At 37.3% G+C, this 27,738-nt stretch overlaps 1 protein-coding gene across 1 annotated transcript in view; it reads left to right on the forward strand.

Annotated features, from left to right (window-relative positions):
• The window catches only part of SUCLG2 (succinate-CoA ligase GDP-forming subunit beta), a 99,959-nt gene that overhangs the window by 26,220 nt on the left and 46,001 nt on the right, over positions 1-27,738 (forward strand). Inside the window, exons 3-6 of the mRNA XM_015875362.2 lie at positions 20,609-20,708; positions 20,809-20,899; positions 24,837-24,989; positions 26,035-26,124. Coding sequence (XP_015730848.1) covers positions 20,609-20,708; positions 20,809-20,899; positions 24,837-24,989; positions 26,035-26,124 — 434 coding nt within the window. The remainder of the gene's footprint in view (positions 1-20,608; positions 20,709-20,808; positions 20,900-24,836; positions 24,990-26,034; positions 26,125-27,738) is intronic.

Below are 27,738 nucleotides of genomic sequence, written 5' to 3' on the forward strand. Positions count from 1 at the left end.
GGGTTGGTCACACCGTATTTCACAGTTCTTCAAGGTAGTTTTGCAGCCGCAGAACAATAACCAGATGTGTAATCAGGAAGCAGCTGCATGAAATTCTCATTTTTCCTAGTGCATAAGATCAGAACCATTAGATGTGCTTTATGTATAAGATCGGAAAAAATAAACATTTTTTTCTCTGCAAAGGAGAGTGATTGCTCCTATGCTCTCTAGATGCCCATCTGCTTTAAAATGTTTGGGGTTGATTACTGAAACCAAATTTTGTTGCTCCTTGCTTGCTTGCTCTGGAAATGTGATAAAGCATTTGTGTTGTTTTTAATTTATAAAGCTCGGTTGTAAAAAATCCATCTGTGACACCAAATAGCCATTTTTCAAACCCACCTGTATCTGTAGTGGATACTTTTATCCAAATACCACAGTGTATCCCCTCCTGGGCCTGTCTGCTTCTGATGGAAGATGAATGAATATGCTGGATTTTTGGTTTTGTTTGTTGTTTTGTTAGGATTCTGCCATCACTGACTGCATTGCTGAGTACATTTCAAGGTAGAAAGGAATACAAACCTCTCATGTGATATCAAGTATACGCTACTGAAAGAAATGCCAGCTTAGCTTAATGACCGTTTAGTTGTCATTAGTGTTTTAACAAAGCATACTACTCAAATAATGTTGTCCAGAAGCCATATGTGATTTTTACTTCCTTGAGAATTCTCTCACTTCCTATGAAGCCTGATTAATTTTTTAAATAAATATCAATGTTGATATTAATTATATCTCAGCACATTTTGATAACAAACACTGCCAATGCTATTGGTTAAACTTGTGATGGAAAGATCTGCTTCTCAGCTGGCAGCTTGCAGTTTGCCCTCTCTGGGGCTCATTACCACGGCTGCGTTGTGTTGTGATCTTTGGGGTGACCTTGATCAGAGGAATTGCAATTCTTCTGCTTACATGGAACAAACTCTCAGCAGGAGACATGTTTCAAGTATTAATTTTGCAATATTGGTTAGAAACTGGAAATGAGATGACAGCGTTCCTCAGATTGATGGCTGCGTGACGGTATTTAATCCCACGCAGAAGAATGTAAAATATGTAATTGATACTTATGTCTGTAAAAATGTTTCATTTTTACTTTAAGCTTTTCTAATGGGAATACAAGTAGTAAAATTATGTTGAATTAGTATATAATTTAAGACGAAAATGATGACTGCCTGGAGACAAGAATGGTTTACAATTAATCCTTTTTTATAGCATCTCTTAGGTCCTCAGTGGCAAAGCTTTTTCGTGTGGTCAGCAGTTTGATAGTAGTTGCTTGGGTGAAATAGCTTATTTATTCCTTCCTCCATACTGTGGATGCTTTTATGTTTGAAACTGATTTTATTTGAGGCTGCAGTTTCATCTGCAAGGGGGCAAAGATGACAGTAGGTCTGATATTGTCTCATCATTAACTGGTATTCTGGGTACTTGCAGAGACTCTTCCTTTTGTAATCAGAGCCCAGAGGAGGGACATACTAAGGAGCAGGAGGAACCGGGCCAAATGTAGTGAGAATTAAACTGAGGAACTTTGCAAAGAGTAAAGTTTGAGTAGTTATTCTTTCAAATCAATGATTAACATTGTGCTGAAAAAAACAGCTCTTGCTCAGATGCTTTTCTTTAACTGAATTCTGAAGTATTGCTCCATTTATTTATTTTCTACTATTTTATGTGCTGAGTTTTCTGAGGAACTGTTCTGGTTATTGCCATACTTGGATGCCTTTGTCATTTCCCTGCTCTCCACCAGCATCCCGTAGTTGTCAGAATGTAGCAGGAAAGAACAGTAGTTAGATAATCACTTTCAACATGCAAGTTGAAGTAGCAGCATCTTTTAAGCCAGTTGTTTCTGTTAAATATGTCAGTCCTTATGGAATAGGTGCTGTTTTAGGAGGGTCTGTGATTGATGAATAAGAATATTAACCTGTTTGATTGCTATATGAATACGTGGTTTATGAACCAAGCCAGAAATCTCTGTCACAGCTGACCTTGTGAGCTGCACAATGCTCAGAGGGCTCAAAATAAGCACCAGAAACATTGTCTGGGATCTCCTTTCCCTCCCTTCCTTCCCTAGCCTCCTTTGACCTATGGAGTAAGCTGAAGCATTATTTTGCAAAGGTTAGTATGACTTGCAAGAGCTTATTTTCATCCTTGAAGATGGAAGGAGTTTACAATCTGATATTCTGAATACATCCAGCAATTGAGAAGTACAACCATTAAGGGGCTGTGATATTTTCTGTGTAGATAATCTCAGCCAAAGGTGGTAGGGCAGTTTTTTGAAGCTGAGGATGATCTGACATCATTAATCTGCTGCCTCCTATTTGAGAAAGTGCTGTGAATTTAAAATATGTTTATCTACATCCCTTCCAATATTTGCTGTTTCAGAAAAGTAAAACGTTTAAACACACTCATGAAAACGTAATGTGTCTTTGTAACTCTGCTGAATTCAGTTGGGAGATGCTATCTAACTTCATGTACCATGGTGTATTTTAAATGAGGCATTAATTCTCAAGAGTATTGTCACGAAAAACACTTAGTTCCAGAAGTTAGCTGTGCTATTATTTAAGTGATATTTGTTTTCTTACAAAAATTCCGAGTTGACCGTGTGCTGTAATGTCCCCTGTCCTGCTGTTCAAGTCAGCTATTGTTTCTTGCATCATAGTGAAGGAGAACATTTTTCTTGCACCTCCCTTGGGCTCAATTGTACTGCTCACCTGAGTAAGATAAATAGGGCCAAACTTCATGCTATAAATCTTCAATATGTTTATTGTTCTAAATGCTTAAGAATAACTCTGGATTTTTTGCAGGGAGAGGAAAGTAAGGCAACCTCAAGAAGTTTACAGTATAAATAGTAAACGATATAAATGGTGAAAGAGAAATGAGGAGGAAGAGGAGGTGGTAGATGGCAAGAAGGAAATGTTACAATGGTGTAACTATGGTGCATATGCAGAATTATTTTGGAAGATTTGGGGAGGAAAAAGTCAGATGCTTGAAATGTTCTGTGAGAAGTGAGATTTTTGAGCTTGAAGCATCATTTCATTGCTTAGTGTATATGAGGAGTTCTAATAGTTTCTCATGAATGATCTGTTAATACTATTTCATTCTATGCTCTTTTTTGGGGGGGTTGGAAGGAGAAAAATCTCTCACTTAGCCCCATCCTAAGTCTACTCAAGTCACTGGGAAAACTGTTCATTACTTTCCTGTGCTTCCCTTCACTCCCTGCCAAATCTCAGCCCTTCATCCCTGCAGGTGTTCACCTGTGTGTTTGAGCAGCAGCCTTCTTCATCTCATTGCCTGTCAGGTGTGTGAGCATTGTGCTCCACTGAAGATTGTTGTCATAACAATCCAGATTCTGCATCTGCTTGTCCAACATCCACTTTTGTGCCTGTTACCTCAGAGGGATCTTCTATGCTGGGGTTCTGGTGGGGTTTTTGTTGTTGTTGGTTTTTAAAGCTCATTAAAGCTTGAATTTTCTTTTGGCTACTTGCTTCTCCACATCTTACCTGTGGTATAATGCAGCTTTTGTTTTATATGTGGTTGGGATGAAAGTGGAACAAGAGAGACTTGAGACAGATTACTGCAAATTTAACTATCTGACAAAAAAAAACCAAAAAACCAAAAACCAACTAGTTGCTTATACAAATTTTCCCTATAAATAAAGTCTCATGTCTCTTACCATAAAGTAATCTGCCATTTAAATGCAGCACTTAACTTGTATTATAAATAGCTTTGAGTGGCAGTCTTATCTGAAGTCCATATGCAGATAGTATTTATTTAAATAATTGTTTCTTTATAAGAAATTGTGTGCTTAAAGATCCTTTCTTAGGGAAAAGTCACTTTGCAGTTTTGGGATGAAAACCATTTCATGTCTCTCCATTTTGCACGTTGTTCAGTTCCCAAAAAAGGCTCTTGCCTCTTCTGAGTTTGTTCAGCTTTGTGGCTGTTGTAACAATCAGAGTGTTACGGATTCTGATTTATGGCTGTTTTTACACTTTTTGACATCTACCATCCTGTAAATAGTGATACATACATACACACTTCCACAGACTGCATGAAGTATTCCTTCAGAAAGGAATGAGCTACTAAAGAAAGGGAGTAAATGGGTTAGCTTAAATACTAGAGAGAGACTCTGAATGGCTAGGATCATAGTCCACAGTCATGAAGATGGTGTTTAGATGTGGTTCTCTGCTGACAAGGTTAATATGGGTCTCTTTGCAAACATAGGTTTCTGCTTATTCCAGTTTCAGTGTTTTGATTTTTCCCTTTATGTGTGAGTAATTGAGAAAGCTGTAGTTTGGAATTTGATACAACTGCTCCCTTGTTGTGATGCCAGGACTATGTGATTTTATTAAAACATGCAGAATGCAGGTTCCAGGCATATACATACTTGCAGTGTCTCCCCAGAGCTCATCTTGCAGTGAGCCTAAATGGAACTGAGCAGTGCTGATTTCTACATCGTGTTGAGATGCATCTTTCCTTGTAAATGCTGAGTGCCAGACGAGAAGCTAAAACTCCCAGGTGCCTTTACATTTATTTATGTAGACTTATTCAATGGTAGAAAACCTGGAAAACTCGAAGTCTTAAGTATAAATGTAGTATATAGTTGTATCTGTGGTGCGGAGGTAAGGAGTGATTGGAACTTGGTGTAGAAATTGTAAGCTGCTTGAACTGGTGTGTAGGATGCTTGCCTTATCTCACAGGACCAAGGAGTGTCTACATGGGATGGTTTAATGTATGAGGAAGGCAAAGAAAGCTTCTAAATATCCAGTTCAACACTAATTATGAGGCTTGCTAAAGTGCCTACTGTATGTAAGTGCCCATGGCCTTCTATCTGTCTTTTAATAGATTAGAAAGAGCCTTTTTCACTACTAAATTTGGTTGTCTTATGCATCCTTCTTTCTGCAGGATTTAAAGAGGTAATCATATAGCTTAAGGAGAGTCACAGTTTGTATTCTTTGGATGTAAACTTATCAATGGTTGGCCTCACTACATACTGTTTGGTCCCAATTACACCGCATTTGGTATGCTATCCACCCACTGTTCTGAATAAATCCCGTGTGACAAATCAAATGCTGAATTGATTCAAGCAAAATGCTTGGGCAAAGCTGTTTAAGCCTTCCCAAGTCCGTGGAAGAAGACTGATTAGAAGGCTGGAGCAACCATGGGAGACAGTGGATGGCTGCACTCTGCAGAGCCTGCAAGGGGCATGGGCTGCTTGTGCTCCCTGTGGGAAGTCATGAGCCCATCCAAAGCTTTTCTGGACCTTCAGGATCAGCTCAACACATTGTGAGCTCAGCTTCCTTTCAGACACTACAGAATGCGTGCAGTCTCATTACCAGTGAGACCTGTAGATGTTAGGGAACCTTTTCTTATTTTCTGCCTATGTCAGCGCTTCATGCTGAAATTCAAATGTAATTACAAAGGAATTAATTCCCACCTTCAGTAATCCTGGTGATGCAGTGAGTTAAAATGCATATTTAATCATCAATTAGTATGCAAAATATTTCTCATTGAATGATTAACTGCTGTTTTGGAAGGAGATAACAAATGGCATGGTCACCTGCCGGATTAAGGGGCTCGCAATGTTAGTTAGTATGGAGAGGATCCAAGATTTTAGTTATGTGGTTTATCTCTAAGGATTGTGAGAAAGTGAGTGAGACACTTATAGTTACTGTATTTTCTTGGCTTTATATGTATCTGTCTCTATATAAACTGCGTTTTCTCCTTGCCTTTGAACAAGATTTTGAGCAGCCTAGGTTGACTAAGTCACCTACCAAACAGGACTGCTACTTTCCTGCAGTTCAGCTTCTGGAACTCCAGCAGGCTCCCAAGGTACGTGCACTCTTCCTCAGGAGACCAATTTAGGGGACTTTTAGCCCCAATTTTTTTTAAGTTTACTATGAAACCACAGTCAGTGCACTGAGAACATTCCTTACCTGAAAGTACTTTTTGCCAGAACAAAAACACAGTTTCTTTTGTATATAAACAAAGAAATAGGCTTATGTGGGAGAGTGAAGGATCTTACAGAAAGTATTGTCCTATTTTTTTTTTTTTTCTTATAACTTCAGTTCAACAGGGAAAATCAATTTTTGGTTCTTCAGCTGCAAAGAAAGATCAAAAGGCAGAATTGACAGCCTAAACAAAGGGTGAGGTGGGACGGGCTGCTGGCACTCCTGTTCCCTGGTGTGCTCCATGCAGGCACTTTTCCAAGCAGAGTACATTTACAGAAGAATCAAGTAGTGGGTTTTTTCTGTATTTTTTTTTTTTTTCATCTGATTTAATAGTGTGGGGAGTAAAAAAACAAAAACAAACAAAAACACAAAAAACTTGAATATAAATGTTTAAAAAAAAAGAAAAAAAAGGCATATATTAATTTTATGGACTTCTGTTGCTGATGACGGCAGTGGTTCTCAGATATACCAGGGTTCTCATTGCAGAATACTTACATTATAAAGAATTATCATTGATTGTACTTCTCTAGAATCCTTTTTTTAAGGGTAGTATATAATGCATTTGATATTCAGGCCCACGCACAGCTAGGCTACTCTTACTCTTGCTTAAATGCTTGGCTGGATGCATATTTGAATCATCATATAAAAGCTAATTTCAGTCGCTGTGTTGGGAAGCTTTATGGAGATTGGCTTTTCTGCTTTGTATTCAATCATATTTTTATCTTTAATAATAAAACGTGATTTATTCTTAGAGGCACATATTTACAAGAGGAGGACATTAAATTGTCAACAGGAAAAACAGAAAAGGGAAGAGTGTGAAAACTTTAAAAGCCCCAAACTGAGAAACAACTTTGAAGGCATTCCTTTAATAAAATGTATTATTTTCTGCATAAATTAAACAAACAGGCATGATAAGTTTAGCTCAGTTGGGATAGCAAATCTTCTGTTAACACTGCGCGATACTGCAGCTAATTGTTTGCTTTCATTTCTGTTTTGTACACAGAGGGATCTAGAGGCACAATTGGCCCCTGTGGCTGTAGAAGCCTTGGGACTGTAAGGCACATGCTTAACTGCATGTGGCTGCATTGCTTTGTTGGGTGGAGAATGATAGAAGTGATGCTTGACTTTAGTGTGTTTCCACCTTTTGCAGTGGATTGTTGTATAGACAACACTAATCTTGCCATATAATATATTAATACAGTGGATACTATAAGCATAATAAATAGGTGGCATCTGACTTGAGATGCATCTTTGCAGGGAAATACTATTTCTAATGTATTTTTTGTGTCCATATGTTTGTGTCTTTACCCATGCAGCCAGAAGGTGTTTACATTTGGGGCTCTGTGCTTTGGCGTGTCTTGGCATGGTAAAGGTGCAGAGAACTGTCTACAGAATGTTCATTTCAGATACAGATGGTCTAGAGTTTCAGAAACAACAGTATTGTCTGGCAGTTCTGGGTCATTTTGGAGTCCAGGGTTGTCAGGGCAGGGTACTCTGCACTGTAGCATCTGAAAAACAGAACCTTCATATAAAAGGCTTCCAAATGGTTGCCAGAGATTGAATGATTTATAATTCTTAGCCTTTGATTTTATTTTATATTTTTTGATCCAGGCTTCCTCAAGCATTGAGAAGCTCCATGTCCTCCTTCATCAAATCAGATGTACTTGAGGAGAGCTTTGAGAGCAAACCCACAGACCTTAATTTTGGATGTCTGTGTGATAGCTTTGCAAGGCTGAGGTCAATAAGTGATAAAAGTCTGACTGTGTGTTTGATCTGTGTAGACTTTGAGCCACTTTAAACTACTTGTAGCTCGCATACTGCAGAATTAAATCTTAATTTTTGATGGCTGTTCTGAATTAGGTGACTGATAAGAAGCCAAGTTGAGGAATGGTAATAGTAATAAAACATGCATGTTCTTCTAACTGCCCGTCTGCAGGATTTCTCTTCCTTTGTTTGTTCATTGACTTGTGTAACAGAATAGGTCCTTGGAGACGTTGACAGGAGGCTGCCAGCTCTGCCCACTGAGTGTGTGGTGTCAGGGGATGGTATCTCAGTGCCACTTCACTGCGTGGACAGAAGTTTGTGTAGCTCTGCTGAAAATATTCTGCTCTTGATTTTTCATTTTATTTGTTGTTCTATTTCTTCTTTCTTTATGCTAAGACAGCTGAGAGCTTCATGAAAAGTTTACTGCATGAAGCACGCCTCACTAACCTGGATGGCCAAGGTTAGAGCCTCAGGTGTCTTGTTCTCTTTCCATCAACACCTTTCTCTGCAGTGCTGGCTGAGGCTTTTCTTTAGAGCTGTGTTGTGAAGAGCTATGAAATATTCTACTCCTAGAGGAAATTACTTGATTTCTCAAGACGATTCAGTTCTTCACTCTGATATTCCTCTCTTGCTTCCACGTTTCTTGTCCCTCTGCCATTTTCTTAGGTTACAAGCATGCAGATTGCCCTTGATCCTGGGCAAGGCACACCTCTATGCCTTGTTCTGGCATCTTTTCATTTGGCCTTTGGGATACCATACAGGTTGCCTTGGAGGGTTTTACACAGGCCATAATTCTGTGACCCACCAGGGTTTTGTTTAAGTCAGTTTTCTTTATAATAATGTTTCCCATGCTGAAACCCAGGAAACTGTTGTTATTTTAACTTTGCTGCAGATGAGCAGGACCCAACAGCAATTTAATTGCTGCTGCTGGAAAGTTCCTTTGGCAGATGCATACTTAGTTCTGCAAGCATCAGCTGAGGTAATATCAGAAAAGCAGGTTGTGTTAGTCAATTGAAAGAAAGGACGTGATTGTAGATGTTCAGCTTCAGATCAGTGGTGTAATAAAGTAAAAGAAAATTACTTGTATGTTATCTGATTTCATTTCTCATGTACCCAATATGCTTGCCTTTAAAACTAGTCCAGAGGCTGTGTGTCCAATTTGCTTTGAAGAAAAACATTGGAATGGCTACGTTTGTGACAGATTTGAAAAAGGCTTCCCTTGTGAAACAATAGAAATGAATATATAAAAGGGGGGAAAATAGAAAAGGAAGAGCTAAGAAAGGAAATGAGGACTAGCTTAGATCCATTTGTTTAGGATGTGTGCATGAGGTAATGTTTCTTGCATGGTGAAGTTTGAAAGAGTTTGATTAATAATTACTTTTATAAACGAAATCAATTACTGATCTTAAAAAATGTCACTTTGGGATGAATGACTGTACAACTAGGCCTACTTTTTTGATAAGAGTGTTTTGTCAGTAATTTAGCAAGTAAAATGCTGCCTTTCAACATTTCTTAGTAGTTAAAACATTATCGATGTTTATAATACATAATTAAGATACGATGAGCAACTTTTTATACTACCTTGTTCATTGCTAAAAAATATATGCATATGTGAGAAAGTTGATGCCTTCATTCAGACTTGCATGTATTTTCTCGAGTAATACATGATATTTCAGCTTAAATACACATGGAATACTGAAAAAACATTCTGAAGAGCAAAATGGATTGCTCTGACAGTGGCTGGGGTTGTGTATCTTTAAAGAAAAGCTGTAGCTCTTCTCTGACAAGGAAATATCTGTGGGGTGTTGCCTTGCACCAAAGCGGTTGCTGTATTTTTCACAGTATTGCATGTCATGTCCTTACACTGATAAAATCATGTAGGCTGTGTTGCAGGCTGTAGAAAACCTAAAGCAAATACCAACATGAAATGCCCAATAGCATACCAAGGAAGGAAAATGTGAGCAGTGGACCATGGGATTTGACTTGCCTGCTGGTACAGATGTTGGCTTCAAATGCGTCAACTGCTATGTGTGCCTTTCCAGGAAAAAAGATCCCAGCTCCAGGGCTCAGTTTTCTGTGTATCCAATGATGTGTCTACCAGATCAGGGATTTAAACCAGGTTGACTTTAATGCAGAAGTTGAAGTATTCTCAATGGGAGGACGAAGACATCACTCAATAATAAGCTTTGTCCTGAAGTAACATTCAAATTCTTTAAATGTGACGTGTTGCTTAGATGTAAGTGTAGGCTTGCCGTTTCCATTTCATAACTAAGCAAGGAAATACAGTATGTCTGGCTTGATGCAGTTTGGTGAGATATATTCGAGCTACTTACTTGGAACATGCTTGTGGATTTGGGGGGATGATCGTTATGCCTTCAAGAGATATTGCTGAGCATCTGTACTCTCTTTTAATAGCTAAAATTATAAGGTGTGTTTATGCAAAATATTGTATGTAAGCTTGTGTACGTATAGAAGATACCCATTTTTAAATGATGCCAAACCTGTGAAGTACTTAGGTATCTTTTTTGTGAAGTACTTTTAGTTTATATTAGTATTAATGAAGGATAGAGGCTTGACATTAATTGAATATTTCTGTATTATGCAAACAGTTAAAACTGAAATCATTTCAAATAAAATACACAATGAAGAGCAAGCTTTTTTTCCCTCTTTTGTCCCTTCAATCACCATACTTTCTGTATTTTGTACTATAAAGTGTGAAAATTCTAAGATTTTATGTTAATGACATCTTTATGCTAGTAGGTCTATATGTGTATGTGTATAAAAATATATATAAAGCATGAACATACATATAAAAGTAGCAAAAGATTTTTAGGGGAAAATAATCCCGTGAATATGAATGTGCAGTGATGCTGCATTGTATTCTCTTTGGCTTACCTTCATTGTAGCCTCAAAATGTCTTTCCATGAAAGATGAGTATGACAAAACTGCACTCTTGAGAATTGACAAAGATCACAGTGTACGGGATTTTTGAATGCAATAATTCAGCAGATTTAAAAATAGGTATATTAAGAAAGTCATACAGTCCCCATGACTTTAAAGTAATCCATTGATGCGTAAGTATATAAAATATTTTCTTCCTATTGCTCTTTGCTTAACAAAATCTCTTGTCAATTTAATCCCCAGGAGATGTGCAGATGATAGGAATCATTTATATTGTGTGTTCACATCTGCCTGTTCTGGAGGTGACTTGCTTTCCAAGCACTCAAGGCTAGTGTGTCTTCTGCATGTCTGGATGCTTGTGCAAAGAAGACAGAGTTCTCTATCTGTCAGTGTGACTCCCTGTAGTGGGCAGTAGTAAAAGGTGTCATCCAAAGTGCTTCTAAAGAAAACTTCCCTCAGTGTATGTAGATCTTACTCCATAAATGTCCAGTAATGCAGGTAGCCATGTTATTTCCATTTCACAGTACAGGATTTCAGTAGGTAAAGCTGAGTATCAGAACACTCCGTGTGCTACACAGATCTTTGTACAAGCTGTTGTTATGAAGTTGCAGTTTCAGAAGACCTTGATGATGGGCTTTGAGGCATACAGTGTGATTAATTGGATTATCCAGAGGTTAGAACAGACCAGAAATATGTGAAGGGGCAAGAAGCTGAGGAAGTCCTTGGAGCTTATGGGACAGCTGGAGACATTCCAGAGCTTCATTTTCTCCATGCCCTTGTGACCATAAGGATTTTTATGCTTTTCTTTATTTTCTTTTCTCTCTCTTTTTTTTTTTTTTTTTTTTTTTTTGGTGCATAAAGATTAGAAAATAACTCTTAGTTGTTACTTATGAAGCACCATATGGCTCTGTAATTTTGGTTTTCAGTGGAATGGGGAAAATGAAATTAATTGAAAATCACACTTGAAAATCAATTATTAAGCTAATGGAGCTAACAGCTTGCCCAGTGTCCTCATACAGAGCATGTTGTAACTCTGCATAGTAACAAGCAGCTCATAAATAAATCCACAAAGCAAAATGCAAGGGTAAAGAGTAGCTGACTCAAGAAGAGAGACTACATTCATTGGTACAGTGGCATGGTCATGAATATTGTTAGTTCAGCTAGGAAGCCATTGGTTAAGATTAAGGATATTGTGTATTTTGATAACTGTTTTACAGTATGATCTAAATAATTAATTTGTGAATATAGAAGAAAATACTTATCTCTGGGGAGAAAAGGGTTTTTATCCCAGTTTTTACTTTCTCTTCCTTTGTAAAGCTAATCAAATGGAAACTTGTTTAATCTACACAGCTAAGTAGTTGCAATCTTAGCTTCAAGGAGCAGCAGTCACAACATTTAAAACTTGATGAGTTTTTCTCATATCCTTTCCTAATAGGCAGCGAGTCTTCACAGCTAAGTCTGTAGCATTTATGTTATCTTGTTTCCACCAAACACTCAAAACTGAAGACTTTTTCTCAATACAATAGTTTAAAAAAGCAGAAACCCCCCAAGATTGGGAGTAAAACTTACCAAATGTTTCTTGGTTTACCCAGAGCAAGTTGTCTTTCTGCAGTGTGTTTGGGAAGTGTCTGCAGGTGGTGTGAAATAGAGAAGAAAACAGAGGAAGGAAAAAGAAATCTAGAAAAAACATTAAAAGGTAATTATTTTTCTTAGCTAATTACTATTGGCAGAGATGCATTATTAGGGGTGTGTTTTTGAATGGTTTTATGTTGAGTGCCTCAGCTTAATGCGCGTGTGTGAAGAAATTATGTAGTTTGGTTGTCTTTGTAGATCTGTAAATGACTGTCATACAGATGGTAAAGGTTTGGCACTATCTTCTAAACAAAACTTTTTTTAGGCTTCAAATTTAAATTCAGCAGTGTTTCACTGGCCAGTGAGTTGTCTTTTTGGAGCAGTGGGTGGAAATAAGGTCTGCAATATTGAATTAGGTAGTAACAAATATAGGTAATGGGTCTCCTCTCTAACCTTTTTCCAGTATCAAGTTATTTTGGCAATCACCCTTACTTCATGTATGATGAGTAAACAGAAGCAAGCAGAGGATTATAATACAATCTCTCCCTTGTTCGTTATGCTTATTTTATTATTGATTCCATCTTACATTAATCTAAATACAGTTGTGCTTACCACAGATGAAACTTCATCTGTTTGCAGTACTTTGCTTGCCTGTTGCCAGAGGGCTAGGATATTTCTTTTTCGTACTGCCTGATGCCATAATAAATATGCTTATTTTCCTCTTGCAGTGTTTCTGTGCTTTAAATATGTATTTCTCCATTTATTTTTTTAATTTCATTATTTCACCATTTTTTTAAGCCTTCAGATGAAGAGGGCTTTTTTTTTTTTTTTTTTTTTTTTTTTTCTCTGGCTGTGTCAGACTTGGTTAACTTGATTTTCTAGATCTGGCCTTTGGAAATGAATAAGCTTTTGCTCAGAAGTCTGCCATTAGTCAACCTTAATGGGAATGAAACATCAGAACCGATTCAAATCAGTTTTTTTCTTCATGACTTTTCTTTTTGCACTAGGGTGAAATTTGATAATGTTCCAGATGGCCGGAGCCATACCTGTTCATCTATGAAGTCCCACTGACATCTACAAAAGAACTTAAGTAGCACTTAGCCTTGTGCAAACCCTTTGCTCGCCAGCTCTGCTCCTTGATTTTACTTCATCTGGATTTCAGACCTGTTACCAGGTGTCTATTAGAAACCAAAAAAACCTATTGTTTTAAATGAGATAGCAGTTCTTTTCATTGTGTGCCTTATGATATTCTTTTCCTTGCCAAAAAGAAAGTGCTTCCATAAATTAGACTAGATTTGTGTAGCAAATATTTCCCACCCAGTTGTTTTCCGGGTGATAACCAGTCTAGCACGATTTTCTTCAGAGGTTCAGGAAACGTTCAGCTTTACAGCAAAAATCTTTGTACTTAGTTCTTCTATCTGAGCTGGATGATGGTTTGAACTGCTGGAGAACACTGTAGTACTACTGGAATTGGTTCAGATCAAATTACTGCCAGATTCGCTGCTCCTTTGCATGGTTCTGGCGTTGGTGTGAATTTATGTATTTATGGTCTGAACAGCAATAGGTGTCGTGTTTAATGCAGCCCTACAAAATGAAACAACAGCTGAGGGCTGCAAGTCTTAGAGGTAGAACAGTATTATTTAATGGTGTCTCAGGAAGGAAACATTAATTTTGCTAAAAATGCAAATTTCCAGCTAAGAACAAGTAAGTATTTTTATTTAAATGGGTAGAAAAGTTTTATGTGTGGAACTTCATTAAGAAATCTTCATGAAACATGTCAAAACCCCAGCTCGTGAAATATTTATGCGTGTACTCTAATGCTAAGACGGCATTAGCGCATGCTTGAAATTAAGGAGATAATGAGCTGTTTTGATGAAAGTGTCAGTATTGTGAATTCATGCTCATCAATCTCAGTTATTATGAAGCAGAGATGACTGCTGCTGATGTGGTGAGGAGTGCCATGGGAGCAGGGAGGTGCCTGAGGTAGGGCAGCACATCTTGCACCCTTGGGGTCAGTTGGTGTCAGGGTTAGTGTTAGTGGGTCCTGCCCCACTGCTGTTGCCAAACATGTAGAAATTGGGCCTAGAGCAGCTTCTGATTTCCTTCTTGTGTGTTCTCATTCTTTCAGAGGCTGCTGATTTGGTGCTCGGTGGCCATGGTGTGATGTGTTCCATGTCTTTTAGCTTTGCCCTCTGCTGTAGTGCTTATCTTTCAAGAATCTCACAGTGCATGGGTGGGCCTGGTTGTAAGGCTGTGCTTGGCAAGGGGCTGTCTGGCAAGTCATGACCACATGTATTACATTATGAGTGAGTTGACACTCCTTCAAGTAATGGTGGTGACATGGCAGTTATCTTTACTCTCTGCGTATTTATTTGTGAGTTGGTTGTTTTTTTTTTGCTGTTGTTTTCCATTCGTGTCTGTTTCATTTTGTTTTTACCATGTGAATTCCCTGCTATTTTACTCGGGCTTCTTATTTTGTTCTCCGTGTTTAAAAATGTCACGTCTTCTATTGTAACTCTTTCATTCCTCAGCCTGAATTATTAAACAACTAATACATGTTTCTCAGTTTTTCTATTCTCTACACTAACTACTTATTTTTCAAAATAGTCCTAACAGTTCAGTAATGGACAAAAGCAGAATTAGTCAATAAGACTTTCTGTCTTTCTGGCTTGTCTTCCTGATATGTAATCTCAAAGAATGAAGTTTTGAAATCCTTCCAGGAAAGCAGGTGTGTGTATTGTTGCAGCAAGGGGAGAGAGCAGAGTTTGGTTCTTAATGACTGCTTGACTTCGACACTACAGATTGCATGAAACCTGTTCTCTGAATTGCATTAAAATAAATGGTGCTGTGGTATTCAGTCAAGAATTTAGGATGCAGTTGAACTGCCCAAGTCTGCTAATTTCTAAAATATGTTTATAAATATTAAAAAAAAAATAAAAGCGAGAAGGCAAAGGAAACTTGAAACCAAAACAATGTTATAGTGGAACGAATTTACTGAGATTTTTCTTTGCTTTTCCAAAGTTTATAGTTGTTTTTTGTTTTGTTTTTTCTAAACCCTGGGTTTATCACAGAGTAAAATCTCCATTGAAATGAATGAGAACTTTGGTTGAAAAGAGAAACTCTTGCTGGATGGAAAATATCACAAATCAGATGACTGAACAAATTTAAAACATGAATATGATGAAATAATTTTAATGTGGAAACTTTTCTGTTTAGGATATCTGGCTCAATGTGCATTAATTCTACTGGCTCTTTGTTGTATGAGTAATTTATCAGCTTTAACTTTATGTATAAGTGAGAATACCTGAGTACTTTTACTATGAGGTTTAAAGGTGCGGTATTAACAGTGAACTTTAGTGTAGTTTATTTTTATCTAGCTTTAAAATTTTTATCACTTGTGGAGTATGTAGTAATGGCTACAAAAGCAATTAATAACAGCACTGACAGAATCAAGAGACTGACTAATTTATCATTATAGATTTTAATGAGGCTTATAATCTAGCAATAAATATACAATATATTCAAAACCATGGAGTCATGAAAAGGATGATTTATTTAATTCTACACTTGTCTGAAAACCAAAGCATATAGAAAGTAGATGTATAAGAACATAATTCCTTTTTGGTTTTACGGAGTGGAAGAGTGGGAGTACCAGAGGAAAGGAGTTTAAAATCAGAAGAGGGATGAAGAGACTCAAAGTCAATGTAAAGAGGCCCAAATATGAGAAATTCTTAGAGAAACTTGAAGATTCAGTGTTTAGTTTGGGAATTATGGTGTGTTATCATTTTTAACTATCATTATATTATGCTTGTTATCCAACCTTATAGCTTTTATGCTTCGCCCTCCCTTCCTGTGCTGAAGCATGTACATGAGAGTGTCTCTGGACAATAATATAAAGAACAGCAAGCACCTTGCAGGATCCTGCCTGAGCAGTATAGAGGAATTGCTTTTCTTTCCTAAAGGAAGGCTAGAAAGTCCTGCAGTAGCATTAAAACAAGAAAAAATAAAAGAGGACAGTTGAAACCCAGGAATGTGGTTTCCTCGCTGAGAAGGAAAGTTTTTACTATTAATCAGATAAGGTCAAGTTTGGGAGTTGAGTTTGTCTCTGCCTTCCACACCTCAGAGTTCCCTTTATGAGCTTTAAACTGCTGACACCATTTGGGGGAGACTGGGAGGTTATCCAGAAACCTTAAAGGGCACCTTTGCTTATCAGCATTGATGAGGAAGCTGAAGCAGGAAAGGCTTAGAAAAATCACTGAGTAGGTTGGACTTAGTGTTTATGGTCCCATTTGGGTCAGTGAGCAGACAGTGCTTTTGCACGATGTGAATTAGGCCTGTCCTCAATGTGTCTTCATCACACTGTTCCCATGGGTTACTTCCATCTCTTTTTGCAGCGTGTCCTAACCTCGTAACAGGAGAGATGCCTGAGTTTGGCCCTTTTCCTGTCATCAGTTGCCTTACACTGGGGCAAAAATACACAAATGTAATACAGAATCAGGCTCTGCATTTGCAAGAGGTGCCAACGCTAATTAATTTTCACAGAACCCCTGCAGACAGAGAAGCTGAGCTGCGGAAGGTTGCATGGTGAGACAGAGATGTCATTAGGATGCCGTGTGAGGCCACCTCCTGCTCAGCCCTGTGCTCTCAATGTGCTGCCCTGCCGGAGTTCTCTGGGGCACAGATCTGTTGTTCAACAGGCAGGAGTGAGGCCTAGTGCTGTGCAGGCTTACATTCCCTATTCTTTACAGCAGCTTATTTTTGGTAAGCTACAGCATGCTTTAATGTGATTGTTAACACGGCTAATTTGCAATCACGCAGTCGTATCAATAATAATGGAAAGTTGTTCACAGGTAATAAATTAACATACCATATAACAAGCAGAACTGTGGTTCTTAGTATATTGTTTCACGATCAGGAATTCAGTAGTTAAATATACACAGCAGTGGGCTGAGAACAAGCTGTTCATTTTTGCTGCAAGCATTACCAGTGGACCAGAGTAATCATAGCTCCCAAAAGCAGGACTGATTTTATTGATTCTAAATAGGCTTTCATTATAGAGCCGAGCCTGTTGCAATTGCAAGGAGCAGCTCCGCCATTGGTATGCGCTGCGTTGACTGTAGGGAAGGAGATGTGTTGCTGAATGCAATGTGGGGGATGCTTGTGCCTTGGAGTTTTGTATCCTGTTCTCCTGAAACAATGGAATTTAGTTAAAATAGAAGCACTTAGGGCATTTTCTTCTGTTCTTAAAGGAAATGTTAGAAATGAACATGGTTGGACCCAATTGCAGTTGTGATATTTTAAACTTGGGGTATTACAGGTCTATTGTAGTTAATGGCATCTGGCTTAGGCATGAGCTGTATTTTGGTCTAAAATATAAACATATACATGCATATTTGTGTGTGTGTGTATATATATATATATATATATATATATATAAAATTTATATTTATAATTATATATATATAATTTTATTCTGCAGGGCATTGTAAAATGTGTATGTGTATGGGATTCAATAAGCAAACTGTCAAGTCCAAGATAATAATGCATTTAAGTTAAAATTAGTTAAGAACACATACTGTTACCAACAATGTGTCATTAATCTGCAAGTTTGCAACTGCTTGCTGCTAAACAAGTGACACCAAAGTCTTTTTTTTATTGTTATTTTTAAGGTTAAGGAAGGTTTTGAATCTGGGGCATCAGTTCTGTGTGCACTTAAGAAACAATCTGTGTGGGTTTTGTTTTGCTTGCTTTCTTTTTTCACTTTCCAGAGAGTCTTATCAGTCACTGGACATAAACAGAAGTTCTTCGGAGCCTTAATTACCAAACGCAGTGCTGTTGAAAATGTTGCACTGTGCTTTATGGGGGTGTAAAGCCGCGTTGTTTCTGCTAGTTGCCTTCAAATGCAGTATTTATAACTACACAGCCCACCCTAAAAACATTTTTCCAACCTTTCTATGACAGTTTAGAAGGCTGCTAATTTAAATTAATCACAGCTTTTTGTTTTTAATAAATGTAGTACTGACTTTACATACTCCTTTTTAGTTCTCATTTGTTTTTGCTGGTGCCTACGAGTGAAGGTGAATTAATTGCTTTATATATCCCAGCTAAAACCACACTTGTCTTTTGGGGTAGATTTTCATAACAATTTGGGAACTCAGGCAGAAGATGGCATTCAGACAACTTTATGTGAACGTTTCAGGAAAACAGCTCTTTAAATAAAATGGTGTTGTTAAGTAGTGAATCAGCTTGGTAAGTACTGAATGATCAAGCCTAGTTACTGTAAAATAAGATCTGGCTGGTTTACTTCATTTTACAGAGCTTGGGCAAATAACTATTGAATTAAATTGCTTCCTGTTGGTTTCCCCAGGGCAAGCAGAACCTGCCGTGCCATGCTCTGCCGAGCTCTCACATTGATTAGTTCCTCAGGTCTAATCTTTACGTGGTTATGCTTACTTTCTGGTGTGCTTATTTATGCTTTTGATAGTTGTTTTTCTGAAGTCATTGCATTGCCTTGATAGTCCTCTAGTGGATTCTGAAAACGTAGACGTTAATTCCTTTCTTTGTCTTCGTTTGTTGTAGCCAAATGAGGAAAATCAACACTCCATACTGTGCTGTTAGGAGTAAAAAAAAGCTGCTGTCTTAGGATCTGTGCACAGGGGTAATCAACGCTCCCCTAACTGACATCACATCTCACTGACATCCCAAACCCACCTTGTCAGCGTGGTCGGCACATAAACTGATCTAATTAAATGTTTGCAGCAGTACCTATTAGCAATACTATATCAGATTCTTTATCACAGCACCTACTGTAACGTTCAGGCATACTGCTGTAGCTTGGAAAATGATTTATGGTTTTAATTCATCTTAATAATTTGTGTGCTTAGAAAATGCTTGATATAAAACTTTTTGTTGCATTTAAATTTCCTTGTTATCTGCCGTGGAGTGGTATGAGTAATAGGGAGCTGAGAACATATATTCAAATGCATGAAGTATTTTCAAGGAGGCTTTTAAGGTTCAGAGTGATATATGTCAGGTGTTACTGAACGGATAAATATGTGGAAGGATTTGGGCTTGAGCAGCTTGGAAATCAGTCACTCTTGATACAGTGCCTCCAATAGCTATCTTTAAAATATGTTTCTGCCTTAGTGCACAAAACAGAATATTTATTTCATAATATTTATTCTGTCCTAAGATCCAACTTGCTTTCTATTCACTGAAGTTTACGTTACTGAAACTTTGAAATGATGCTGTGTTAGAACTGGTCTTCACCAAAAAAGACCGTACCTCCAAACCTGTATTCAATCATCTGTAAAGTGTTTGCATGTAATATGAGCCTAGAAAGCTGGTGTTTGTTTAACTGTAAGTATCTATACCCTCTGTGCCATTTAAGTAGCAAGTCTGTCAATTTAATTTGAAATTACCATGTTTTCTTGTGTACCTGTATCAACCAGTTTGATTCAAGGTGTGACCTCATCGAGGCATCACTGCAGTCAGAGATCTCCCCAGAGTTCGGATGGAACTGAGTCAGTAATGAAACAAAAATGTTAGCCTTTTCCAGGCACTGCTTAACGTTGTGTTCATGTTAGGGTCTCACATTCTGCAGAGTACCTGGTAGTATTTTGGCTGCTGAGAGAAGTGTCAGTATTCTTTATTGATAAGCATTCCATAGCCACCTAGCTGATATCTATGGTTCAAGAAGTGCTTTGTAGTTCATCTGGGTTTTGGTTTGTTGTTTTCTTCTTCCCATTCTTCCTCTTCTAATAAGAAGGATGTGAAGATCCCTTCAGTCTGGAGTTTGGATCTTATTGCAGTTAATTCTGTCTCTATGTCTCACTGCACTTTCTTGTCAGTGTTATACTCACATTACTACAGATTGAAATGATGCCTTGCCTCATGAACAGGATAACATGTTTTCACAGCCACTGCCCTTGCTCTACGATTACCTGTCCTTTGGGGATGAAGATTTCTTCTTTTATGACCACATCCATAGCCTTGCCTACACGTACTCAGAGAATTATTATCCCTGATGAGCATTTCTGTTCTGCATTCAATACAAAATATGGCTTGATACATCCTTTAAAATGCCATGTTAGATTGTAAGCTGTCAAACTGTGTGCTGGTAATACAGCTTGTTGTGCAGGTCATGTAGTACTGATAGCATGATTTTGGTCTAAATAATGATGTATTTATCCAGCTAATAGATACTGTCTGTTTATTCTTCAACGTCTGATTTGTTTTTCTTTTTTGCCAGGTGGCTTTACGAATGGTGAATTCAATTTCCTCTTATTGCTTGAGCTTCTCATTGTTTTTAAACAATCTAACCTGGAAATGCTTTTTAAACTTAAACTAACAAGCTCAGTAATTGGTAGAAGAGTATTATGTTTTTTCTTTTACAGAGGCAAAGGAAATTGTTCTGAAGGCACAGATTCTGGCTGGAGGGAGAGGAAAAGGTACTTTCAACAGTGGATTGAAAGGAGGAGTTCATCTAACTAAAGAGTAAGACTTAAAACTTGAGAAAGTATGCATAAACTGCTTCTAACTATGTAGGTGTCTTCTAGTATCTTTCGATAAGCTAACCTTCTTCCTTTGTTTGTAGCCCTAAGACTGTCGAACAGCTTGCTAAACAGATGATTGGGTACAATCTGTCAACAAAGCAAACTCCAAAGGATGGTGTGAAAGTGAAAAAGGTAAAGTTTTGCCTCTTGAAAACTGAGAACTGTTTAGCTGCATTGTGTGTTAACACACTGGGGTGTATGTCGTAGATTTTTTTTATCTCATTCCTTTACCAGTCAATTTCTATTTCTTTACTATCCAGATGATGAAAGAAACAAGAACAATTACTCTTTTTTCGTGTACATGTATTTAGTCTATCCATTTCAGTATACCTAGTAGTGAGAAAATAATTCCATTTTTGTTACTGTGATGAGCAGAATCCTTTCTCATTGCTTCATCCTTCATCAGATGTGTACTTGATGCTTGCAGGACTCCATATGACATAGCTCTATGTGCTCATTAACTTTCCACTGAAGGAAGTAATATATACCTGGTAATTTGCAGTATAATGGTCTTTAATTCATTCACCACAAACTTTGGGAAGGAACGTGTCATTATGTGTTGGTCTAAATAACCAAATCATAGATAGCACTGCAACAAGATTCACTTATAGTTTGATGAAAGTCAGAAAATCCTAGCAATTCTGTACCTAGTGTATATATTTTGTCTTGTTTCATTTTACTGAGCAGAGTTCTTCAGACAGGTGTGTAGTTTAGACCCACACTGTATCTGATGCCAGGGGATAATTTGGCATCAGCTGAAAGGAACTGCAGCTCACTTTTTAATATATTGTGAACAGCTTGGTATTAGCATAGAAGGGGAACACTTGTCTGGAAAGCTGTCTAATGAGGGCTGCAGGAAAGCGCTCAGGTGATTCTTCTCTTGGGGAGCACAGACAGCAAATTATCATCACTACTGATAAGGTGTTGTTAAATACTAGATATTAAACAGAAGGAACAGTATTAAGGTGTGTTTGATAGAGATTTTGATAAACACTGAGGATATAAAAAAAAGTATATATGTGTGTGTGTGTGTATATATATATATATCATATGAAGGTGCTGTGCTTTGAAAAAGCAGCTTTCCTTTATAAATTATTTGATTCTATCATTTTCCAATAGTTGAACTAATTAAAAATATATTAATACAGGACATTTCCCTACTTTGTCTGAGCATAAGTCTGTTCTTTCAATTACATGTTCAGCTCTGACAAAGGAACTTCCAGTTTTTCTTTGAAATTAATAGAAATGAAAGAAAGTCTGATTATTTATTGTTTTCCAAACAGAAATTATATTAAGTTGCCAATTTACCATGTACAGAATAGCTACTGAATCATTATGTATGAAGCTTATGAAGCATGAAGTCTATGCTACTGAATTTCAGTGGTACAGGAATGTACACTTGATAGCATATAAGATATAAGGAACATTGCAGGAAATACTGTAAGCATTTTAACTGGATGCATGATAAATTCGTGCCACATGTGCCACACACATGAGCAGAAGTGGATCATGTATAGTCAGGCATTATACACTGATGATATAGTTGAATTTTGAAAGTCCTAGCCTAATTTGTACATTTGTCACACATCACTTTCTGCAAAGCAAACAGTGAGGTAGTGTCAAGGCGGGCAGTGGAAGTCACGCAACTTCTAGATGTATTTGTAAGGGGAAAAGATCTTTTTTTTTGTACAATTAGAGTAATATGGAACAGAAAGTGGATTTTTCAGCTTGCTCTCTCAGCCTGTGCAACTACTACAGAATTTAAAGTGTTTGTGCATTTTCAGGTTGATGTTCCTTAAATAAATAGCTGTCTCCTCAGTAACTTCGTAACTTGGAAGCTGTTTTGTAAGTTTACATAAAATCCTCTTGTGGCGGCTTGGAATTTAGAGAGCTTGGTTATCTGAGAAGCCAGTCTTTTCTTATCGTGACAACCTGAGAATTTGCTACCTGTGTTTTCTCCCCAAGCAATAACAGAATTAACGTTTTGAATATTTGATTCAGTATAAAAGAGCCATTACAGATACACTCAGTGAGGCAGATGTGACTTATATTTTCAGGTGATGTTTTTAAGAAGGAAAACTTGAAGTTATCAGGAAGTTTTAGGGAAAAAATATTTTTCCCTAAGACAGTTTTAAAATATAAACCAAGTGTGGTAAACTAGCTAAAAATACATTGTATTCTTTGTCATAAGCAAAACAGGCAAAATATTAGATGCATTAATGGTTTGTATATTCAATTGCACCAGTCTTAAGTGTTTGTCAATATGCTTTAGTTTTGTCGTGTAAATGGTAGGTAGACTTTAACAAATAGTTTTAAAGACCTTGAATGCCAGTTTGCCTTGCTTTTGATTTGCATCGGACATGGAAGATGATGTAAGAAAGTAACTTTTTGCTGGCAGACGTGACACATTGCCTAATCTGAGAACAATTGGTATTGGCTGCTACAGAGTAGACAGACTAGCAGTAATTTGGTGTGGTAAGAGAAGTATCTAGTGATGTTGGCACTGTTAATTCACAGTGGTGAGGACAATCATTTGGATCTGAAGCAGCAGATCACAGATTTAATAGCCTAAATCCCACCTGCTGTGATGAAACTGTTGTCTGTAAGGCTCATGTTGATTTCTGACCTGAGCTAAACCTGGATCCTGAGGGCTCTGGAAGCTGAACTACTCCAATAAGCTCCAGTAGGACCAGATGGTTTTGTTTGACTTGTGTCTAAAGTAGTTGACTCCCATTTTTCAGATGCACTGATACAGGATATGTATGAAGGCGAAACTACACATGCAGGTAAAAGGTCTGATTGTGACAAATCCAGATTTTTTTTTGCTTCTAGTTTGATGAAAAGCAGCAGATAGCTAAGCTGTGTGTCTGACGTGGGCTTCTAGCATCCCCTTATAGAAGCCTTAAATAGGCAGATGCTTGTAAGAAACGTGGTATGATAGTTTTCTGTATTCTTAGTTTGTCTCCTTTCCCTTAGTTTTCTTTAGTCTACTTTTGAACAGTTGGTAGTTTGAAGTATTGCTTTATGTTACCCTATGTTATATAAATAAAGCAAGGTAAAAGAAGAAGGAAGCAAAATTACTGTAAATAATATTTTCTTCCAAGACAAGAGAATAAAGAAATAACATCTCTCCTTCCATTCTGATCATAGAGGGCTTCATTTAATTTCTTCTCTTACTTTTTTTTTTCCTGTTTTGTTAAGATGTACAATCTGGCAGAAGGTAAGTACATTCTTTCTTATGTGCTCAAGAGTAGAATGTCAAAAAAGCAAGTACAGTGTAGTGCATCTTTCCTGTTTATAGTCCTTGAACTATTAAAACCCCAGGAACATTTCCTTGATGGAACGCATCTCGCTGGGTAGACAGTTTTAATACTGCAGGTGTGTGGATTCCTTTTGTACTTCAGGAGTTTGAACTGCTGACTGATGGAATGAATTTCACCTTATGCTTCATTCAGAGTGATGATCTTTGTCTATGGTCGTTTTTCAAAACCATCACTTAATAAACAGACTGTGTTAGAAAGACGCTGCCATTTACTCTTTTTAAATTGTACTAATCTTAAATGTTTTCCATGATTTCTGCTGATTCCAATGAAAGATACAAAACAGTAGCACTGCTAAGGAGAGTTATTGTTGGAAAGAGAAGCTGTAGGGAGAGTTGAAGTGCAAAGGTGACTGCTTAGCTTCCAAATTGAAAAGCAAAACAGTAGAGCAGAGCCTGAGTTTTTGCACTTGAGATTGTGGCACATGTTATAATCATAAGAACAATTGCTAATGATTGTATGTGTATGCAGATGTGTTTGCTTTTCTTTTTTAAGACGAGGAACATTTGGGGGAATTTGGTATTCTTCTATCAGAACACAGAATTTTCTGAAACATTTTCCAAGCTGTAGAACTGCTTAGTGTCTGAAATGACTTTTACAGATGCATCAAAAAGTCGACATGCAGAAGATTTTAGAGCACTCACTATGTTGATTCATTAAGGAAATAAAGCTGTGCTCAGATCAGATGGCACCAGCTCAGTGGACCACCCAGAACTGTTCTGTGTTCTTCTCCTCTGTATTGTTTTTAGGTGATGGTTGCAGAAGCACTGAATATTTCAAGGGAAACATACTTTGCAATCTTGATGGACAGAGCCTGCAATGGACCTGTAATGGTTGGCAGTCCACAGGGTGGTGTTGACATAGAAGAAGTTGCAGTTACTAGCCCGGAACTTATATTTAAGGTATTGAAATAATATTTTAGATCCCCTTTTTTCTTATTGGTTATCAGAAATAATATATCGTATTTTTTTCCTTTTTAATTCAATCATGCCACTTCTAAATATGGAAAGAAGATAGCAAGAACCATAGAGATTGCACTTCACTAAATAAGGTGCTGAACCTACCATCTAGTAAATGAAGTGTGCATAACATTTTATTTATGTCAGCATTTGTGTCTGCAGCTTGATTATGGTTAGATTAGATGATGATGTAGGTCTTTTCCAACCTTGTGATTCTATGATTCTGTTATTCTAAGAGCGTGAATTTGGCTGTTACATGGTATGTTAAACTTGATATATGAAATATTTTATGAATGAGTCGGTGCTTTGCTTTAAGGAAAGTACGCAGTTCTTTCACAAGTGGGTCATGGCCAATATGATCATTTTTCTGTGTTTTTTTCTAATTGAGAGTTATTAATTATTTCTTACTACCTGCATGACTTTTGCATTTGCAATACAACTGATGTAATTGCTTTCGTAAAGTTGTTAAGTTTGTTTTTGTTTTTTTTTTTTATGTTACTGAGGCATGATAATGAGTACTGGAGCTGCTCATCTGGGAAAATAATTGATACAAACAAGTATAATTATGCAAAAAAATTATAGAAATATTTAACATATATTTTGAAATTATATAAACTCTACAGTGTTACTGGGCAGTGACACCATTGCTTTGAAAATATTCCAGGAGATGTCATAAAAATTAACAGACTAAATATTCGTCAACGCCATCTGTACAGTAATTAAAAGTGAAAACTGGTGTCACATTGTCTTGTCAGCATGCCACCCTGAAGATTTACATATTTTTTTGGAAGGACTGCTTCATAGATAGTGTGGTAATTATAACATACCCTATAGGCAGCTGCTATAGCCTCAGTCTCAGAGAAACTTTGGCAAACAGCCATATTTTAATTACCAATTTGCAAATATATACTAAGTGTTTTCCTTTTGAAGTTATAAATCTCCATTCCAATTGAATATTTAGTTATATTTATGCATGTCGTTGTTACAGGAAGAAATAGATATTTTTGAAGGCATACAAGATCATCAGGCATTGCAGATGGCAAAAAATTTGGGATTCAAAGGACCTCTGCAACAGCAGGTGACTTGACTCTGCTTCCTCAGTTTTTACTGACAACATTTTAGCTAAGCTATATGGTGAATGATTTCCAAGTGGACACGAGAGGCTAAGTTTCTATTAGATCGAGATCATTTTGACATTTTAGATTCTAAATTGCACTCATACTTGTCATCAGGACTTGGCAATTTGAATAAGGTCCTTGTTGTTCCAAACTGTAAATACTTGGTCTTAGAAGCAATTGATGACAAGCTGTTACACCGTGTGAAATTCTTTTAATTCCGCTGGAACGCTATTAGAGCTTATTGAATAACATGAGCACTTTTTTGGAAGACCATTCCCTTAACATGAGGAAAAGTAGAAGCTTATCTTTTTATGTTACTGAAACCTTTTCTATTACTTGAACTCAAATTTAAGCGGGATGGCTAGGAGCTTGTTGTATTTTCAGTATCTTTTTTTCCTTATATTTACACAGGACACAAAGACTTATATTTCCTTATATTCAACACAGGACACAAGGACTCAATAATTTTGACTTTATCATTTTGCAGAGAAGAAAAAGCTAGTTTAGTTTAACATTGATAACTGTAAGACAGATACAATATTAAGCTGCTTTTGCCTGTTTTTTTTTCCTTAGTATCAAACTGTCATTTTTGTAGAACTCTTTTATTTTTAATTCAGCGGTTTTAATTATTTTCTATCCCAACTGTGCAATTAACAAATGCATAACCATTAAGTTGATTAACACACATTTGAAGAGTTGGCTGTATGTTTAATGAGGAGGAATGATTCTGTAGAACCTTTCAACCCTTGAAGAGTTCTAGTACTTAATAATTAACAACTATACATGGACTTCTCAACATTACATTTAAATAATGCTGCAGTGCATGCATTTCTTTGTGCTATCAGCTCCTCAAAGGAATTCACTGAATCATAGGGGCGTAGGTTGTATTCAGATGAATCCTAGTGTTTACTTATGCATTCAGTACTTTAAGGTTGGGATTTTATGCTTTGCCTTGCAGCGGCTTGAAAGAGGGAAATGGTGACATTGAGTTCCCTGATTCGGAGAGGTGCTGAGAGGTAGAAAAGCCCTTAATAAACTTAAGCAATTCTGGTGATGTGCCGGCACAAAATGCACTTCTTAAAAGAGCCTTCTGACCATGTGTTGGTCAGAAGGAATGTTTAGAGATCAGCTAGTCCATTCTCCAGCTCAAAATGGGGCCGTGACAAACATGAGATCTTATCAGCTGTGACTTTGACTAGCCAAGTCTTGACAGCCTCCAAGCCGAAGGTTCCCTGACCACACTGGTCACAGTTCTCCAGTGCTGTAGAAGCTTTCTAGTGAAAAGTGTTGGTTTTCTTTTGTTTTTCGCAGTATTCAGTTTGAACCTTCCCAAGGCACAGCTTGTGGTTGTTGTGCTTTTTTTGTGTTGTTATTGTCTGCCCCTGGTAAAAAGTGTTCAGTTCCACCATCTTAGTTCTTCATAGCAGTCATAGGATGCTGTTACACTGAGCATCCTCATCACCAGAGTAACGAAGCCCAGCTCCTCAGCCTCTCATCGCAGGTTATGTGCTGGCCAAGAACAACTTTGGAAGCCTTTTTAATGAACTCTATCCAAAACTGGACATAATGCTTGA

The sequence above is a fragment of the Coturnix japonica genome, chromosome 15 (assembly GCF_054131305.1).
Source record: "Coturnix japonica strain WE chromosome 15, WE-NBRP24, whole genome shotgun sequence".
Taxonomy (NCBI): domain Eukaryota; kingdom Metazoa; phylum Chordata; class Aves; order Galliformes; family Phasianidae; genus Coturnix; species Coturnix japonica.